Genomic DNA, 20645 nt, shown 5'->3' with positions numbered 1-20645 from the left:
GTGGAGTACATCACAAAATAAACTGAAGGAAATCAAACAATTAGTGAAACCGTGGCTCCACCCCACAGCGAATAGACACGACCAAGTGAGAATAACACCTTTGCGACTAGGACACAGTAACTTTACACATAAACACCTCTTTACGCGAACTGAGTCGCCAATGTGTGAAAATTGTCAAGCAACACTCTCCGTGAAGCATATACTAACTCAGTGCAAAACATATGAAGCAGCAAGAAAGAAGCACACTATCCCAAATAACATAAAGGAAGCCTTAGGAAAAAACATGAACGTTAAAAACACAATCAGTTATCTTAAAGACTCAGGACTATATCAATTATTGTAATTTTTTCTAACTTTACCTGTATTAAATTTTTTAGGTCGCTAATAACCCTGGTGGTTACAGCGTAAATAAATAAAAAAAAACCAAAATAGCTTTGGGTTACTTTTGCTATTTTATTCGATTTTCTTTCCAAACTTTTTTTCTTTCAATTTTCTATTTATAGTACGTCTCATTTGTTTAGTCTTTCAGATATTTTTTTTGCATTTTTCTTCACTTTTCCTTTTTTCATTGTATCTTTGTTACTACCATGTAATGGTCGCTGCATATTTCGGGTCCTTCTCTAGTATGCATGTGGGTTTCCTTGTGTTTATAAAAAATGTATTAGTGTATTAAATATATTACTTCAAATATAATTTAATAAAATACTTTATTCTTAAACAACATCATTACTTTATAAAAAAGCAAACAAACGCTAGTCGCAGCTATAAATTTTTTAACTAATACAAATAATGTGTAACTTATACTGCAATAAATAACTGATCAGCAAAGCTTCTATCCTAATCCCACCAACTGGACCAAAGCATTGTGCAAGATGATTTTAGCTACCAAAGGCTTTAGTAGCTGTAGGCAGTGTTTTTAAAACCATTATTGTTTCTAATCGATTTATTATCACTGCTCATCATTTTCTAGCTTGTCTTTGCTTTCAACTTCACTGTCACTTTCATCTTCATCTTTATATTTATATCCCAACGAAGTCATCTCCTTCAGAATTTGATCGTTTTTTAGGAAGCCTTCTATCCAGTCGTTGTAGTTGTAGTCGGGATGAATTCCTCCATATCTAAAAAATCGTAAAAAATTAGTAAATTAACATTATAGAATGGGTATTAGATGTGAAGGAAATTCTTTTATCGTTTATAGAAACATCTATTCTATAAATGATTTGTCAAATCTGTTATTCCACCAATATCAACTTCTAAAAATTGTAATTGTCTTAATTTGTTACCAACGTACAAAAATAAATTTATAATACAGAGAAATAAGGTTTATGGACCTCAATAACTAAAGCCACTGTGATTGCTGCAGTGTGTTCAATAGATTTTTTACATGATTACCAATTTAAGACCAAAATGTGTTGGTTGTGTTTTATTACAATTCTATACTGAATCTTTTTAGTGCTGGCACTACGTGAGGATAACAAAAGTGTCAACGAGTCAACAAGTAGTTCATATCGTAACTATGCATTATTGTTATAATAAAAACGTTCATGTTTATCAACTCATTCTTTCTAATATTCCATCTAAGTAGATTATTTCCCACCACGCATCCCTAGAGGGTTGCATCTTCCTAAATTATCTGTGATAAGGACAATGTCATATGCGAAACGGAGATGGTTAAGCTTTTCGTCGTCCATTGTTACTCCTCTGTGGTCCCAATTGACCATCTTAAACGCGTACTCTAATGCCATTATGAACAATTTTAGTGAATATGTATCTCCTTGCCTTATCCCACGTTTTATTTTTATTGGTCGGGTTTTATCGTGCATCTTAAGATGTAGTGGCATTTTTGTAAATATAAGTTCACTATACCCATGATCAATCTTGCTGTCGTCCATTGCTTCTATATAGAAGAAAAAAAAAGTAAAGTGACTTACATAGTGGTATTAAGGAAAGAAAGTTTTTACGGAAAATATGGTACGGAACGCAACGACAAAATGGCAGAAATAAATTAAGTTAGAAACATCAAACCCTCTATGGAAATAATTTCAACAACTAATTATTCAGAGTAAAATTGTTACTAGAACAAGCTGGTGTCTTAGTTTTACCATCTTAAGATGAACTTGCAGATGATGCAGATCGAGTAATTTATAACAAAAAGATGTAAAAGCTCGGATTCTAACTGTACAGTATTTGCATGACAGTGTACTGCTAACAGTAAATCAAATATTTTTGTAAAAGAGACTATTGGTACATTGGGATTTTGGTACATTGGACTATTGCTACACATACCAAAAGAAGAGAATTTCGACACTGCAGTCGAAATTACAGTCATTGAAATACATAATAGGGTCTGAATTTCCATCCTTTGAAGGACCTTCGTCTACCAGTGAAAAAACCTTGTTGCTTTATTAATTTTTATTCTTACCTTTCCGGTAAATGTTTTGGATCGATATGTCGGTGTAGACTTTCCATGTCCTCGCCGTGGAAAAATATCCTCTCCTTCATCTTGTCATCTAAAAACGGTTTAAAAATATTGTAGCACATATCGAATACCCAGGATTGATTGACGATGTGCAGAGCTTCTATCTTCATTGGAAAAGAAGTCTAAAAGAAAAGAAAATACCGGTTTAAACGAAACAAATAATGTACATAAAGTGTATAAATCACTTATGGAATAAAAGTGTATGTATAAAAATGTGCGCTTTATAAACATAAATTTAAATATACAGCGTGATTCACGCAAGTCTAGCATATACATACAAATAAAAATAAATAACGCTCACGTATTACTCTTCTTGCGTAGTATCGTTCTTTGTTGTCTTGCGTTTGTGTGCTTTTTCGTATTGGTTAAAATAGTTTATTGTAAATAATCAGTGGCCCTACATCCTTTTTCCACCATATTTTGTTCCTGAGAAGTCTAGTTCTGAAAGCAAATTTCTTCTTCTGTGGCAGATTTTATACTTTCTCGTTTTCGTATGCCTCTTGCAAAGGTCTTTGATCTAGCTTTTAAGCATTAAAAATGTTTCATCTAATCCGTTGCGATATAGTTGCTATGTACTTTTAATAATTATATACTCATTTATATTATATTTTTAAAGTCAGTTTGTTTAAGAGTTTTTCCTTTAGATTGGTTTTCTTTCTTGGCTTCGGGATCCTCTTTTAACTATAGAAACATGAATTATTTATATATCTTTTTTTAGAAACAATTTGTGATAACCCGGACCACGCGACCAAAGAAGTTATAGTTGCTAATATCGAAACGTCTATAGGATTGTTTTAATGTAAATAAGTAAAGATTCATAATATAGAATGCATCGTCTTTTGTTTTCAGCAAAGGAACAAACGAATACAGTTAACGAAAATTTTGAAGTTGATACTGAAGACCCTTTTCATGCAAGCTCAGACACTGACCCAGGTTATTTACCTTTATGTTCTGTTAGGGTATCTTTGGTTGCCTGTATAGATGGCATGTAGGTAGAGATTGAGGGTTAGGAATAAGTTAGGTTAAGTGTTATCCAGGCATGACCGGGAGGTAGTTTTAAAAACTTATATAGAAGCTAGAATAAAGGTAACTTAATCTCAAGTAATAGTTTTTATTCAAGAACCCAACTAAACATGGTGGCAGCGGTGGGATTAATTCAGGATTTAACTTGTGTTTATTTGGCCATCCTTCTGCAGTATACTATATTATTTGAGATAAAATAATATCTAGCTTTTGCTCCTCTTTTATTTGTTCCAGAAAACTAGAGGTAGCTGGTAAAGACTCCAGTATAAATTTGACATGAATCTCTGTTTCTGCCTCTAATTCCTCTGTTTCTGGTTGCTCAGCGCTATCAGAAAAATTCCTTGACAAAGCATCCGTGATAACTAAATCTTTGCCTGGCAAATAATGAACAATGTAATTAAAACGCATTAAACGTAACCTGAAACGTTGTAGTCTAAGTGTCAGTTCATCAATTGGTTTTGTCTGTAAAATTTGCAACAAAGGACGATGGTCCGTTTGCAATGTAACTGATGGTAAACCAATAACATATTCTGAAAACTTATCCATAGCCCATGTTAAAGCTAGTGCTTCCCTCTCAATCTGAGCATACCTTTTCTCAGTATTTGTTATTAATCTTGAAGCATATGCCACAACCTTAGATTTTCCATCAGAAATTTGCATTAAACATGCTCCTAAGCCATAAGAAGATGCATCAGCTTGAACCAAAATTTGTTTGGTAGGGTCAAAATAGGCCAAAGTAGGACACTTAGTAGCAGTTTCGATTTTTTAAATGCTTCCTTTTGTGATATACCCCAATTAAAGTTAACATTTTTCTTCAGTAAAGCTGTCAGTGGTTCTAATAAATCAGAACGATTACGGATAAACCTAGACGAAAAATTTATCATTCCCAAATACTGTAAAGTTTCTTTCTTATTCTTGGGCTCTGGAAAATCACAAATAGCTTAATTAATTAATTTAGATCATAATAAGAAAATTTCATATGATAATATGAAGGAAAATGAGGAACAAGTAAGTAATAGTAAGAAGAACAAGAAAAGTAATACTACAGTTAAACTGGGTAGAAAACGAGAAAGAAAAGAGGAAGAATGGATTGATGTAAAATCTAAAACTGGTCTAGATCGTGAGTTGGAACATACAAATCGACAGGGAATACTGGTTAAGGCAAGAAAAATAGGTGAAACTTCCCAACAAACATGCAGGCTAAGTGTACTACAAAAATAAATGAAGAAATGAGACAGAGGATTTTTAAAGACTATTGGAACTTGCAAGATCATACAAGGTAATGGGACTTTATTGTGTAGCATGTGACACACATCGAGAAAAAACAAAGTACTGTTTTTGCTGGTGTACACTGTAGTGAGAATTTTTTTCGGCAATATAATTTTCAGCTTGACGGTGAACAAAACCAAATTTGTAAAAATATGTTTTTAAAAACTCTTGGTATTTCACAAACTTGGGTAAATACAGCATTGGTTAAAAGAAAGGAAACTGGAGTTTGACAATCAGATCAACGTGGAAAACATAAAGTACGACCGCATAAACTTACTCCAAATATTTCAGAATCTGTAAGAAAGCACATAAAATTATTTCTGTTGGTATCCTCACATTATATTCAGAAGGATTCTAAGAGGATGTATCATAAGGAGGGTTTAAGCATTCAAAAAACTTGCTACGCATCGCCAGTATAGAGATATTTTTAACTCTGAATTTAATATCAGTTTCTTTAGACCAAAGAAAGATCAGTGCAATGTTTGCTGAGTCTAACCTAGCTGATGAAACTGGAAAGGTCGGCTTATAGGAGAGCTTTGAACGTCACTTAGTCAATAAAATATTGGCTGGAACTATAAAAAACAGTGACAAAGAACTCGCCTTATTATCAGACCATCTGTGTTCCATGTTACTATCTCCAAAAAGTTTTAGCGACTCCATAATCGAACGTAAACGATTTCTTTATAAAAGTAAGTATACCACATACAACTTCACCATATTTGATACAGGCAACAATGATGGTTTCTGTTATGTATGGCATGAACAAATTCCTAAACGAGGTTCAAACGAAATTTCTAGTTGTATGTGAAAGTTTATAGAGACGCAAAAAAGAAGGGAGTTAAATCACTTATCTTCTATTCGGATAACTGTGGTGGGCAAAACAGAAACCACACCATATTTTCAATGTTTGCTTATGCAGCTATCTATTTCCAAGTTAGTTTTACTCATAGATTTTTAGTGAAAGGTCACACCCAAAATGAGGGAGACAGCATGCATGCTGCAATTGAAAACACGAAAAAACGTCACTCGGTCTTGTATGTTCCTGAACTATGGATTACTTTGATGAGAATGGCCAAAAATATCGGAAAAGCATTTAATGTAACAGAAATGTCACAAGACTTCCTAGATTTCAAAAGTCTTGTTGGCAACAAAAATTGGAAAATTGACAATGGAAAAGGAATGATCAAAATCAGTCAAATAAAGGAAATCAGTACTTACGTATAACACACTAAATTTTGTTTTTCTTTAAGCATGGTTCAAGTTCCGATTCTAACAGGTGTGATCTAACAAAAGCAAAAAGGAGACGTCCATCTTCTATTGACAAATTTCCATGTAAAGTATACACAAATCTTTTGCCAATAGATAAGAAGAAGTTAACTGGGTTATTATGGTTTTGCGATACTGGAAAAATTCCTACTATGTACGATGGCTTCTATAGAACTATACATTCTGATACATAATAAAAATATGAAATATTTTGTAATTTAACTTCTATGTAGACTTTAATCATACAGTTTCACAGAACGATGGTATGTATTATTTATATTCCCGATTTTTTTCCAGCGAATAGTGTCCTAACTCATTCAAAAACCAGATAATGAATCAAAATAAACATATTTAAAAGCACAAATGGAGCAATACGGTAAACACAACGGATAAATATAAAAACAATTTAGTAAATAAGAACCCCGATTTTTTGCATTAATCAAAACTTTATCTTGCTTTATTCGAAAACTTTTCTTGCGAAACAAACAGCTTGATAAATTACTCGGCAAGGGAATCTAAAATTGCATTCCATATGCCGTTCATCATGGTCAAAATTCGTAGTGAATTCAGTTTCTGGTACTCCAACCGAAGTAAAGTAATAAAACATAATGACGGTATTAGATTTTTGTTTTAATACAGGGCAGCGACAGCCGCTTATACGTATTTCGACCTCTTTAGGTCTCCTCAGAGCGGTATAGCCCTGCCCTGTATCAAAACAAAAATCTAATACCGTCATTACGTTTTATTACTTTACTTCGGTTGGAGTACCAGAAACTGAATTCACTACGAATTTTGACCATGATGAACGGCATGTGGAATGCAATTTTAGATTCCCTTGCCGAGTAATTTATCAAGCTTTATCGTCATTATGTTTTAAAAAAATTAGTTACAGTCAATTACAATTACAATTAGGTACAGTCTTCGCTGGATCAGTCGAAGGAAAGGTGTATGTCCGGGAGTGGACCAGAATAGGCTGGTAAAGAAAAAGAAGAAGATATTTTCAATATATTCTACCTCAGATATTATTTCAGAATTCTACCAAATAATTAGAGAAATTTGTTAAAAGATTATGTATAACTGCATAAATACAATCATTTTTATTACAATTAAATTAAGTTATAATTTTTGAACTTTGATATAAAAATTGCATTTCTATATTACAAACTGCTGAGTAACGTTCTAAAATTAGCACTATTCCGAACAAAGTAGGAAAAGTGGATCTAAAAATGTTATCTACTATGGCGATGTACTACTTTTACTTCGCTTCCTATTGACAGTAGACTTTTTGTTAGTACATGTTAAATACATAGTTCAAGTTTTATCGAACATTTAAATCGTACCAGTGTTGCCATATTATCAGAAACTACTAAGGTACCTAAATTAATACAAACGTCAGTAGAAGAAAACGTAATATTACATTAGTTTATATGTTTCGATATTGGCAAAACTTAAAGAGATCTTTGATGGATTCGACCGTTACTTGATGGAAATTCATTTTATGTAACAATAAAACACTGAAAACTTTGTTTTCAAACTTCCACAAAATTTATTTTAAATTATTATCACTACAGCTGTTTCGGCTGATTGCCTTTCTCAAGTGATCTGTTTTTGGCATGGGTTTACACTTTATAGTCTCTAATGAAATAGGTTAAGGAGGGGAGAACTGTTTGTCTCAAGCTGGTCATTCAGAATTATATCTGTGTTTTTTAATTTGTTGATTTCCATAGATTCTAACAAAGATAGCTTAAGGCCTTTATTTTGAATGTGTAGAATTTTAAATTCGTCATTAAAAGAATGATTGTGATCTAGAAGGTGAAGTGCGTATGTAGAATCTGTTTTTCTATTAATGAAAGCCCTTTTATGTTCTGCTATTCGTTTATTAAAATTTCTACCTGTTTGACCAATGTAAGTTTTTGGGCAGTCGCCACATTTAAGTTTGTACACACCACTGTGTAAGTGTTTTTTATGTTGGCTCTTATTGTTTTTAATATATTTGCCTAGGTTGTTATTTGTTCTGAAAGCTGGTGTTATTCCTTTCTTTTTTATGTGTTTGGCTATTTTTGTCGATATTTTGCCTGTATATGTAATCGAGCAGAAGGTACTGGGTTTTTCTCTGGTGGTGGAAATACTAAGTTCAGGGCTTTCTTGTGTAGTTTTTGATTTAACATTTTATTAATTGTTTGTTCGTTGTATCCATTGTTTACTGCTATTTGCTTAATGATATTTAATTCTGTCTCAAAATTGTATTTTGACATAGGAATTGCTGTTAATCTATGTAACATACTATGATAGGCTGCCAGTTTATGTTGTGTGGGATGGGATGATGAATTGTGAATAGTCGTGTCAGTATGGGTAGGTTTATGAAATATGGAGAAGTCATGTTTGTTTTTAAGTCTGGTAATTTTTAAATCTAAAAAATTTATGGATTGATTTTGTTCTGTTTCTATTGTAAATTCAATATGACTATGAAGAGAATTAATATACGATAAAAATTGGTCGAGTTGCCTGTTAGTTCCTGTGAAACATACCAGTACGTCGTCTACGTATCTCCACCAATATAAAAACTGTTTGAATATGGGATGTTTTGAAATCTTTTTCTCTAGATGATCCATAAAAATATCTGATAGCAATGGGCTTAGAGGATTGCCCATTATAAGTCCTGCACTGTTATTTGTATATAATTCATTATTAAATTCAAAGTAGTCTTGGTTTATGCAAACTTCAAGAAGATGTAAAATTTCAGATGCAATGATTGGATTTGTACTATTTTGGTCTAAAAGGTTTTTTTGCTCGTGCTTTTCTAACACCAGAGAGAAAACACTACAAAAAACAACAAAAACAACGCACCAAGAAGATAGTTCGTAGCTCAAAAAACTCGTGGACAATCGCAACGTACAATGTGGACCCAGTTAATTTTAAGTAGATAATTATTATACTAATATATACTAATTCTGATTTTATGTTTCAGGCATCCTACAAAAAAAAATCCAAAATACACAAAAAAACCGGCTTCGGCCACCAAAAAAAAACTACTAACAAAAACCGGCGCAAGCCACAAAAAAAAAAAATAATAACAAAAATCATTAAAAACCCGGGCACGTAGGGCCCAACCCCTTGAGCACCAAGTCGCCGAACTGAGCCTAGCTCTGAGCGGAGACTTGTGGCCCAATTTTAGTTCGCGGATAAGCCACAGTAAGATAACAATGCGGATTATAGCGACAATGCGCTGTCCTGAGTTATGAACTCGGTTAGGAAACCATGTTGGAGTTCTATTACCCAGGACTCCCACATGAAGAGCATTTGGCTGATATTTATGCCCCTACGGCGCATCAGAGTGCTATAGGGGGGAAAGGATGGTTTGGAGCATTGGAGCGCGGTGGAGTGACTCCTGTTTTTACTCGAGTTAATACACCTCGTTCCAATGAATTGTTACACCCGAACGTAATTTTTAGCGGTGAACATGTCTCACGGGCTGGGTTTAATTAAATTGCTTGCTTGTTTGCCGTGCTTTTCTCCTTGTCTGTTAGGACTAAATGGATCAAGCTAATTGTTTTCAAGCGACTTACAACGGTGACTACTCAAGAAAGACATCCTATGAAAAAATGAGGCTTAAATGTGTTATCGAATAACTCGTTAGCAATTTATGTGAGCATACGCCAGAGCTCTTAAAAGTTTTTAAAGAAATTGCGTATACGGTAAATAAAAAAAAAATAATGAGGATGATTATTATTAATGGGCTAAAAAAGTATTGAAATATCTTGAAAAATATGAATAATAACAATATGAACTAAGTAATAAAGATTAAAAAAAGGTAATATTATTTATTATAGAGAAGTAGTTGTAGAAGAAGTAGATCAAAAAATAGATTACGTATTTTTGAACAACATTTAATAGCTTTCTGCATTTACGTAGAATAGACTAATGTCCTTTTATATTTATAATTAATAGTACGTAAAATCTTGCCATTTTAACCTATTCAATGTAACATTTAAAAAACCGCAGAACAAGCGATGAATGAGAGAAAGTGACAACGTCGTAACTTATAAAATTCTTCGTGTCGTATTCGGTTGAACGGTACTTGACTCTCACACGAATCGCTTCCTCCTAATAGATTTGAAAATTCTTTTACATAATTTACTCTAGCGAGAAAGTCGTTTGAACTATATTATGTAATGCATTGTTTTAGATTTTTTTTAATAACAAATTTTTAATGTTATTCAGCTTGCTAAGCGATGGTTTTATGTTATTAATATAATGAAATTTGTTTTATAACAATTTTTAAATTTGTGATGGTTTGATGAGCAAATAATATTAGCTGTAATATTCCTCTTTTACATTATTATCGGAAAGTTTTTAACATTAAAAAAAATCTTTTTAACCCATTGACTGCCAATGGGTTATCATCAGGCCAAGATTTCACACATTATTTTTCTTTTCAGGCCATTATAGAAAAAGTTAAAGAAAACATTAATGATACTAGCCGTTCACCATGTTTCGGAGGGCACGTAAAACCGTCGGTCTCCCTGGGCTAATGTGTTAAAGATGTAATTGGCGCCGGAATCTGTCCGAAAGGATATCTCGTCGTAAGGCGTCCGCAATCTGTCCCTGGCAAAAATGCCAATAAATCAAATGATATAAAAAATAGAGCACCACGCAATTAAGAGCACATTCCTATTGAAAAAAGAAGTATCTCAAAAAGCCAAGATAGCTATCTACAACACAGTTTTTGTACCTATCTTAACATTTAGATGTGAAAGCTGGACGCTCACCTCCAGTATGGACAGGATACGGAACGAGGAAATAAGAGAACGCCTTAAAGTCCAATCAATAGGGAAGAAAATCGAAGAAGCCCAACTGAGATGGTATGGCCACATGTTAAGGATAGATAAAGAAAGACCAGTGAAACAAGTGTTGGAAGCGAGAAGAATCTTAAAAAGACCGAGGAGTAGACCCATGAAGACCTGGAATGATGAAATTGCCGCCATGCTAGACAAGAGAGGAGTCACCAAAGAGCAAGCGAAGAAATTGGCAAGCAACAAGAAGAATTGGAGGAAGTTTGTATACGAAACCTAAAAAGAGACTTTACACCCAACACCTTAGGGTAGAAAGTGGTAGAATATATATATATATATATATATATATATATATATATATATATATATATATATATATATATATATATACTTATATAAATAGAATAAAAGTAAATAATTGAAAAACCGCAAAATTTGCTAAAATGAAAAATAAGAGATACAATGACGAGTGGGAACAGAATGGTTTATTGTTCATCTAGTCAAATACCGACAAAGAAAAACTTCGTCTAAAATCATCGAAAAACAAAGTCTAATACTATTTAATAATAGTAAAAAGATTACTTACCACCATGATTTGTACAACTTTACTGGCTATAGATGGCGTCATCTGCCAAGCTTGTTTTAAGGAGAGACCACCGAGGTCCCACATGCCGATCCCGCCTAGAATTTGAGCTCTTTGTTCAAGTATCGCCAGTTCTAATACTAACATAGTCGCTTGAAAAACTTCGTCCACCGAAAATTTAGCTGGATCCCAATTACCTAAAATAATAACAAAATCATATTTTTGTTAATCACTTAATAAAAAACAGAATACCCACTTTGACATATAATTAAACGAGAAAAAAACCAAAGATATTGGTTCTGTTTAAAAACAAATAAGAAGAGAATAATTTGATACCGATATTGAGAGAAAACTGCTAAAGTTCCTAACGAATTCGTATGGAGATTGTTTCGCAGAGGATGGGAAAAGTTACGGAAGTGGTCAACACAGTAAGAAATCACAAACCAGAATATTGTGGTCACCCAGAGAGATATAATGTACTTCGTTTAATAATACAAGGCAAGATAGATACAAGAAGAGGACCAGGTCGAAGACGAACGTCATGGCTTAAAAACCTAAGAGAACAGTTTAACAGATCCTCTGCATCCCTTTTCCAAGCTGCCGTCAACAAAATTAGTATAGCCAATTTGATAGCCAACGCACGATAATCGAGCAGGGCACAAGAAGAAGGATATCTTTTGATATCCTCTGTTGCTACTTCTGCTAGTCACACACATTTTCTGTCGTTTCAAAAGACATGTTTACTACTAAACATGTACGAGACAGCAAATCATAATATATCAAGAATAATTAGGTACAAGTACTTGAAAACATGGTTAGCTCATAATGCACAGCAAATTCAAGGGATTAAAAATTGTATTGAAATAGCTAGATCCAAGATCCTTATTCAGAACAATGCGGAAAATAAGCTTGGCAGTTGAACAACAAGATAATTATACAGAAAGTTCGTATACAAATTAAGATGCAAACATTTCGAAAAAATTCTTTTCATTGGCATTTAGTGAAACTTCTGCAGTTTTTTTAGAAGTTTAGTTGATTTTAATGGAAGTTTCTTTGATTTTCTCCATGATTATCTCATGTGCTGACTAAAATTCAAATGCCTCTGGGTCATTTTCATTGTTGATAATGAGTTATTTTAGTTGTTAGGACTTTTTATAATATTCGTCTCGTTCCTCAAGCTGCACACACATCTGCCTCACGATAAGATTCTTAGCAGCATCGTCGACTGAACACATACGAATTTTTATACACTCAGATCCAAAAAAACGCAACGGAGAAAATTTTGGACAAATTCAAGGTATTTCAATTTTCTTATTTTTAGCCCTATTTTGATGATTTTTTCAGCACACTGTGTATGAATTTATAAATTTTAATTTGGTATAATCAGTTTTTTGATAAAATTTTATATTTGACTTATTGTACCGGGTTAATTAAAACGTGGTTTTATTATCCTAACTTTGAAACATCCTGTGTGCGAATTTTTGTAAAACATTATTTTTCGGTTGCAACCATGTCTCCTAAGCATTGTGCTTTTTATTTCGTGACAAAATATGCCTTGGTTCATTTTTTAGAGCCAAATGAATTTTCCACCCACAATTTAGGACTTTTAATTATGATTATTTTGTAATACGACAAGGTGGCTTTGGTGACTGTTATCATTATGTCATATTGACACTTACATTTTGTTTACCTATGATCGATCATGGTTCTTCGTGTCGAAGATTGCGCGAAAGCCGTTGCTCTGGTTGAAGATGGGCGAAATTACATATGAATATGTGGCTAGAGTACTACACACTCATCGCTCTTCAATCCAAAGGGTAGTGGAACGTTTTACACGAACTGGAACAAACAAGCAAAAAGCGGGAAGTAACAGGAAGCGCAAAACTACCGCTTTAGATGATCGTTTTATACGAGTCAACGCTTTGCGGGATCGACATTTAACAGCGGTGCAAACAAGAAATCAGCTTCAAAAGGTTCGAGGCAATAATATAAGTATATTTACAGTTCAAAGATCAAAGATCAAAGATCGTCAAAGATTACATGAATTTGGTTTGGAAACTTGCAAACCAGCAACTGGGTCCAAATTACTTCCACGGCACAATATCCCGAGAGGTGCACACTGAATTGGTATTTATTGAGAGTTCGTTGACTGCATATTGAATTGTGTGACACTCTGCAATGTGTGTCACACAATATTTATAGGGAGTTGGTATTAATAAAATGAACTGGCCAGAGTGTTCACCAGATTTCAACCCAATAGAGCACGTTTGGGACATGCTTGGTAGAAATATTAGAGGTCGCGAAGTTGCGCCAGCCTCAATTAATGAACTTCGCTTGGCTCTAGAAGAGGAATGGCAAAACATCCAGCAAGATGATATTCGCAACCTCATAGACAGCATGAGCCGACAACGTGTACAGGGAGTTATAGAGGCTAGGGGAGGCAATACAAAGTATTAAGCTATATATTAGAAGTTTTATTCTTGTTATTTGCTTACTTATTTTAAGTTACATATAGTTGTTTTTTTTTTTAAGTTTTGATGTTTTGTTATTGTTATCATTGTTCATTAAAACCATCCAGTTAGAATCTATGGAGGGGCATCACGTGACTAAAAACGACCTCACTTCGGCCATATTGTTAAGATTGTTTTGACACTTTTGACAGATCTTATACGTTTGTTTACGTTTGTTGTTTTTCGAATATTTTTAGTTTTATATTACTTTTATAGAAACTGTAACAATATATTGTGATAGTGCATAATAATGGTTTCTTGTTCTAAACGTAGTTGCAGTAGCAGAAGCAATGTTAATAAAAAATCTACAGGAATAACGTTATATCAAAGAATAAATTAATAGTATTTGACTGTATTAATTTATATTTATGTATAATATATCGTGTTTTTAGTTTTTACCGCGGGATAAATAAATCATAGTTTATTAAAAATGTATTGCACTTTTTTAGATTATGATTAAATCTTCTGAATAACTAGTCATATTTATATAGTAGTTTTAATATTATTGAGTCCGGCCATGATCCCACCGCCATATTGGTATGATCGTTAGCCACGCCTACCTAGGCCGTTTTTAATAAACACGTTAATATGCTCATAGCTTCTCCATAGATTCTAACTCGATGATTAAAACCAAGATCATGTCGTTGTTTTTAATCATTATGTAAATACAGTGCTTCTGGGATGTCTATATGACATTTCCTCGATATCTGTCACCAAAGCCCCCCGTCGTCGTATTACACATACATAAAAAATGGTAATAGTAGGAAAAGTCGTAAATTGTGGGTGGCAAAGTCATTTCGCTCCTAAAAATGAACCAATCCATACTTTTTCATGAAACAAAAAACATAATACTTAGAAGACATGGTTGCAACCGAAAAATAAGGTTTTATCGAAATCAACTAACGGAATTATTCCACAGGATGTTTCAAAGTTAGGATAAAAAACCACCTTTCGATTAACCACGTATAATAAGTCAAATACAAAATTTATTAAAAACTAAATATACTAAATTAAAATTTATAAATTTTTACAGTGTGCTAAAAGAATCATCAAAATAGGGCTAAAAATAAAAAAAAAACTGAAAAACTTTGAATTTGACCAAAATTTTCTCTGTTGCGTTTTTTTTGCATCTGAGTGTAGATTGTCTTTTTAAAACTTGTAATAGTCTTTACCGAAAACTGAACAACTACCTCGCGTTTATTTTTCACAAATGTTTTTATAGTCTCAAATAAACTTAAATAATACAGCTTAAACAAAATCATCAAACTAACTAAAATATTTTTATACGTATACAAGACACATGAGAAAATTTAGTAATATATCTGCTGTCGCTGACTAACCAAAGATTCAGAAAGGTATAAATCTGCTAGTACAGATACTCTATTAAACTAAGTTAAACTTACAATAAAGATACAGAAGGAGCAGACCATAAAAAACAGTATACAATGAAAGTTAAAAGTAACTAAAATAAGATAAAAATCAATAAGCCACTTACCCCACCTATATAGTAAAATCCGTCTACCATTTTGTTCTCTGTATGGGGGAACTGTGATAATGTTATCGTCTCCCATTTTAAGCATATGCTTTAAACTGAGATCTTTGAAGAATTGTGGGTTGTTTTCTTTAAAGTCATAGTAATTAACAAACTAAAATGCATACGATTATATGGATATTGAATAAAGTTATACGCACATAATTGAATCAAGTAAAAAACTAAAAAACTACCTCTTAACTTTTTTTTGATTCAAAGGAAAAACCACAAGCTCTGCCTGTGTTAATAGTGGGGTGACCTGAGTAGCACAACAACCGATACAGCCGGTTTTAAGTCTGGAAAAAGAGGAGGGATAGATACAATGACCAGAGAGTAGCTGGCTCGTCTGATAGCACTCTGTAAGGATCCAATGTCTAGGGTTATAAACGAAGATCGACGACAGATGGAGCAGATGAGGTTATATTCAATGATCCTGAAGGCCCAAAAATATTAAGGAAAGGGATATTTTAATTTAACATTAAAATTTCAATCTAATATTTATTTTATGGATAATAAATATGATTAGTTAACATCTTGGTTTAATTGTCTTAGCCAAGTTCATTTTTCAGATTTACTTCTAAGATAAGACGTTCTCACACCTGAGAGACTGACCTAGAGGAGGCCTAACAATTGGCTCCTAAAGAAAGTTGTGAGTTTTATTGTTCTACATTGGCTCCCAACTTTCGGAGGTAGATATATTGTTACTTATTGGCACTCACCGTTTATGATGGGTCGTTCGATGGTTACAAACACCCTGGGAAAAATTAACCGATCTTCCAAGTAGATATCTGATTAAATCTAAAAAAAAACAACGACGACGAAACAGGACAATGAATTTTGAAAAATGGATCAGACAGGGCTGTTGAGGTAAAAGGATGGCAATCTTTTTTTTCTTGGTGATCCTTAAAATTGACATTTTTAGCAAAATTCAGCTAATTGATATGATTTTTAGAAGTTCTTTCGTCTGTGACGACTGGAGTATTACAGAAAAAAAGTAAATAAATCACACTAATTGAAAAATTTGTCTACATTTTTAGCCGCGTACCAAAAGACAAGAGAGCGGATAAGGCGGTATATATACTTATTGAATAAAAACTAAAAAAGAAAATAACAAATTGGGAAGCATTTAATGAAAAGATCTGAGGAGTTCTCGCTGTCAGATCACAGGCACATTTTCATCAAGCTGGAGGCTCAGCTCCAGAATATTTCATACAGACATCCACTCTAACAGACTGGAAACTATTTCGAGAGGAGTTTAGCCTTAACCTCGTGGGTCTTCCTCCGTGTCGAGGCGGAGATGAGGAGATTAGAGATCTCTTTGGATTACTTATCTTGACATTGGCAAATAAAGCAAACTGCTCTCTTGTACCGAGGACAGCTGGTTCTGCTATTCCCTGGTGGACACAAGACAGCCAGACTGACTCGGGGTCTCTTCCACAGAGCCATGAGGACTGGTCGGTCTGCTCACTGGGACTCCTTTAAGCAGGCTCAGAATGCAAGTCTCTGATTAAGAGCCTACTGTGACAGCCTGGAACACATGTCCGCTGCAGCTAAGCTTTATCATGCCCCCTCCAAAGATCCGACTCCAGGGGTGAATCAGATATATTATTTCAGTGGAAGTCTATCTTCCACTACAAGGAGGATTCTTTTAAATGCTCACTTCACAGTGGGCAAGGATGATGATACTGGATGGTGATACTACTATTAGGCTCCCGCGAATGATAGATTCTCGGATTATCGTATACGAAGGTATGCTGGGCTGTTAGGGGTTTCGCTTCCTTGAAGTCGCCAAGCGAGGACGGCGTTATACTGGCTTTACTTCAGCAGGGTACGGACCTTATTGCCTCATGCTGGTCTGAATATTTAGGGCTTGTCTTGCGATAGGGTATATTCCTTTATCCTGGAGGAGGACTAGAGTCGTATTTATTCCTCCTAAACCGGGTAAAGCCGATTTTACCCTTGCTAAATCGTTCCGACTAATCAGTCTTATCCTTCCTTCTAAAGGCTCTAGAGAGACTGCTGGACCGGTTCATATATGATGGAGCACTTAGGGTCAGCCCTTTGCATGCACATCAATATGCTTACCAGACTGGGGAGTCTTGTGAAACGGCCCTGCATCACATTGTCTACAATGTGGGAGGAGTTTTGTCCCCCCTGCTGCGGTACCTAATGATTGACAGCCTTCTCAAGCCACTGTCCGAACAAGCTATATATCCGCAAGCCTACGCCGATGACGTAGTTATACTGGTTGAGGGCCTCTTGAGGTCGCGAGGAATAGTGCCGGGAACAGGAATTTGGGGGTAACCCTGAGACTACTCTTGTTGTTCTGTTTATGCGGAGATGGGTTATCGGACCTAGCAGAGAGCTTAACTTCTCTGGTAAAACTTCCGTCGGTTTCCAAGTCAGTCAAATACCTAGGAGTGATCCTGGATTCTAAACTTTTATGGAAAGAACATCCCGACGCCAAGGTAAAAAAGACCGCGTCAGCTTTCTGGGTGTACAGAAGAGCTTGTGGAACCAAATGGGGTCTGTAGTCGAAAATTTTATATTGGATGTATCAATCCATGATAAAGCCTATGATGACGTATACAGCCATTGTAAGGTAGCCGAATGGCTAGACTGTCTTTAGCTTAGGCCTAGCTGACTCACCTCCATCGGTTGGCATGCGTTGGCATCGCAGGAGCAATGAGGACCACGCCCCCCGCGGCTCTTGAGGGTTTGCTGGATTTACCTCCTCTACATCTTACTGTAGAGCACAAAGCCATGATGGCAGCTTATCGTCTCAACTACTTTGGATCCTGGTTGGGAATTAATGATCGGATGGGCCATTGTGATATCTGAAAACAGGTCCTCGATTGTTGTCCTGTGCTCCCTATGATATAGGAAAGAATGTCCCCCCAGTTTGAGTTCTCATCCTCCTTTTTGGTTCAATTTACTGACCAGATAAGTGGAAAGAACGAGAGATTGCACTGATCCGTCGAAGCGGGCTGACCTGGTTCACAGATGGGTCCAGAATACGCGCTCGGGTAGGTGCTGGAGTATATAGGACCGGAATAGGATTTGAATCTGGCAAGGCCATTAGCTCCCATGCATCATGCTCTCAGGCCGAGATCTTTGCGGTCCTGGTATGAGCTCAGGAGATAATGGGCTTGTTCAGGCAGGACCATCTCTATTTGCTCTGACAGTCAAGCAGCACTAAGGGCTTTGGAAGCGCCCAAGTAAGCCGGTTTTTGAGTAGAGAGCACTTGCTGAACGAACGGGCTGACGCCCAGGCAAGATCGGGCTCATTCACTTTACCTGTGATTGGAGTAGCTTTCATTACTGCTCAGGGTAGTCCAAAAGAGCTTGTTCTGCGGAAGTTCCAGGACTCCTAGGCCAGTTATGGAGATATGAGATAGGCTGGGCTCCACATAGTGGGGCCATCCAAAACTTACATCTTACAGCCCAACTTGTCCTTCTAGGCAGTAGAAGATGCTCTCTGGTGGTCAGTATGCTTACTGGCCACTACAGACTTAGGCGGCACCTTCATCTGCTTAGACTGACGGATGGCTCACGGTGCCGTCTTTGTAATGAAGGGGAGAAAATGTCCTCTGGAAGTACCAGGCACTAGCATATCAGAAGACTAAGTCCTTACATACCTATTCCGTTTGATAGGGGTGACCGTCTTAGGAGGTCTAAGACCTCCTAAATGGGAGAAGAAGTACTCTTAAAGTTTTGTTCGATTTTAATCTATATCCATCTTCTGTTTATCTAGTACCGATGATTATTTTTCCTTCTTCTTTTTTATGATTTCTAGTTTGTTTTTTTTTTTGTTGAGGGTTAGTGTCTCGCTTGAATATAAATTTATCCATATATAGTCATTTACGCACTACTGCTACCTTTTTCTTATTTCGTTTGTAATAAAATTTTTATTGGTTTCCTAATTCTATTAAACTCTACAAAAACTTACCAGTCTATGTGCTCTGCCTATTACAAAATGTCTCGCTCTAAGAAATCGTAACAAAAATGCGTCGTCCGTCCTGTGAGGAATACATTCACCTCTTTCTGAAATCAAAGTAAAAAGAATTAAATATTTATTAATCACGATTCGGCCTACGGCTATGATCACAAACCGCTATTCGTTCCGGTTCATAAATTTTTTATTTTTATTTAATAAATTCACGTTGACAATGCAGATCTAGCGTATCGCAATAAAGTTGTAAGTGAATATAAATTTCTGGAGAAAATACCACGCCCAATTATAATCAGTTATTGTTGTTATCTATAATATAGATGTATAATAATTGAAAGCACGCTGAGAAAAATAAGTTTTTACTCTACATTACCAGACATAGCATAACAGGAAAGCTACAGGCTAACATTTCCGGGTGGTTAATATATCCTGATGTTACATACTCTGAGAAGAAATTAAGAAGGGTGACTAATAAATGTAATGCGATATCCGAATTATACGAGATGTAAATTAGATACGCCGTTTATTAATAAGACAATCAAAATAATATCTCCACAAGGAAACTAAGTTCCTGTAGCTGGCTGTATACCATGTATCACAAAAAATTTGTTGAAATTTGTAAAAATTTGTATATTAATTTATATACCTTTTATAAAGGATTTTAACAAAATAATATCTGTTCACATTTTGATTGCTATCCGTAGATAAAATTAAAAATAAGCAATTGGGGAAAGTCTAGGAATGGCGCCAATTGATTCGTTTATGAGAAAGCCTAGGTTAAGATAGTTCAGGTATGTTCAACATGGTGACGTTAATTACCAAATATAAAAAAATTGCTAATTTGCAAGTTCCTAAGAGTTAGAAGACCAAAGAAGCTCTAAGAGGAGAGGTTTGAGCAGGATATGTCAGTGAAGAAGGTTATTGTTGACTCAAAAAACTTGGAGAGAAAGTATAGAGGTTAAATGGTTAGTTACTATAATTATTTTACTATATAGTAATAAATCATAGAGTGTAGAATATTGTCTTACCGAAAATCATATCCCTAAAATCTTGCAGAACTTGTTCCCTAGTTTCTGGATTTTCATTGAGATTCTCTAGCGCCCAATCCAGCAATTCTTGCGGAGGTTCACCGAGATCCAATTCTGACTGGACGTCTACCTCAGACATGTTTGATCTAAAACAAAAAGACAAGTATGTATGACATATTTAAAAATAATTTTTGTAAATTTGTATTGATCC

At 34.9% G+C, this 20645-nt stretch overlaps 1 protein-coding gene across 2 annotated transcripts in view; it reads right to left on the bottom strand.

Moving 5' to 3' along the window:
• Nucleotides 1-688: 688 nt before the first annotated feature.
• The window catches only part of LOC140436297 (clavesin-1-like), a 50220-nt gene continuing 30263 nt past the window's right edge, over nucleotides 689-20645 (bottom strand). For both annotated transcript variants that reach the window (XM_072525005.1, XM_072525006.1), the window contains exons 2-7: nucleotides 20435-20580; nucleotides 19404-19498; nucleotides 15419-15569; nucleotides 11417-11610; nucleotides 2423-2601; nucleotides 689-1118 (exon numbers count right to left, since the gene is read on the bottom strand). In XM_072525005.1, coding sequence (XP_072381106.1) covers nucleotides 950-1118; nucleotides 2423-2601; nucleotides 11417-11610; nucleotides 15419-15569; nucleotides 19404-19498; nucleotides 20435-20573 — 927 coding nt within the window. In that variant the 5' untranslated portion in view covers nucleotides 20574-20580 and the 3' untranslated portion in view covers nucleotides 689-949. The remainder of the gene's footprint in view (nucleotides 1119-2422; nucleotides 2602-11416; nucleotides 11611-15418; nucleotides 15570-19403; nucleotides 19499-20434; nucleotides 20581-20645) is intronic.

The sequence above is a fragment of the Diabrotica undecimpunctata genome, chromosome 3, assembly GCF_040954645.1.
Source record: "Diabrotica undecimpunctata isolate CICGRU chromosome 3, icDiaUnde3, whole genome shotgun sequence".
NCBI lineage: Eukaryota > Metazoa > Arthropoda > Insecta > Coleoptera > Chrysomelidae > Diabrotica > Diabrotica undecimpunctata.
This window is presented reverse-complemented; position numbering and strand designations above follow the sequence as displayed.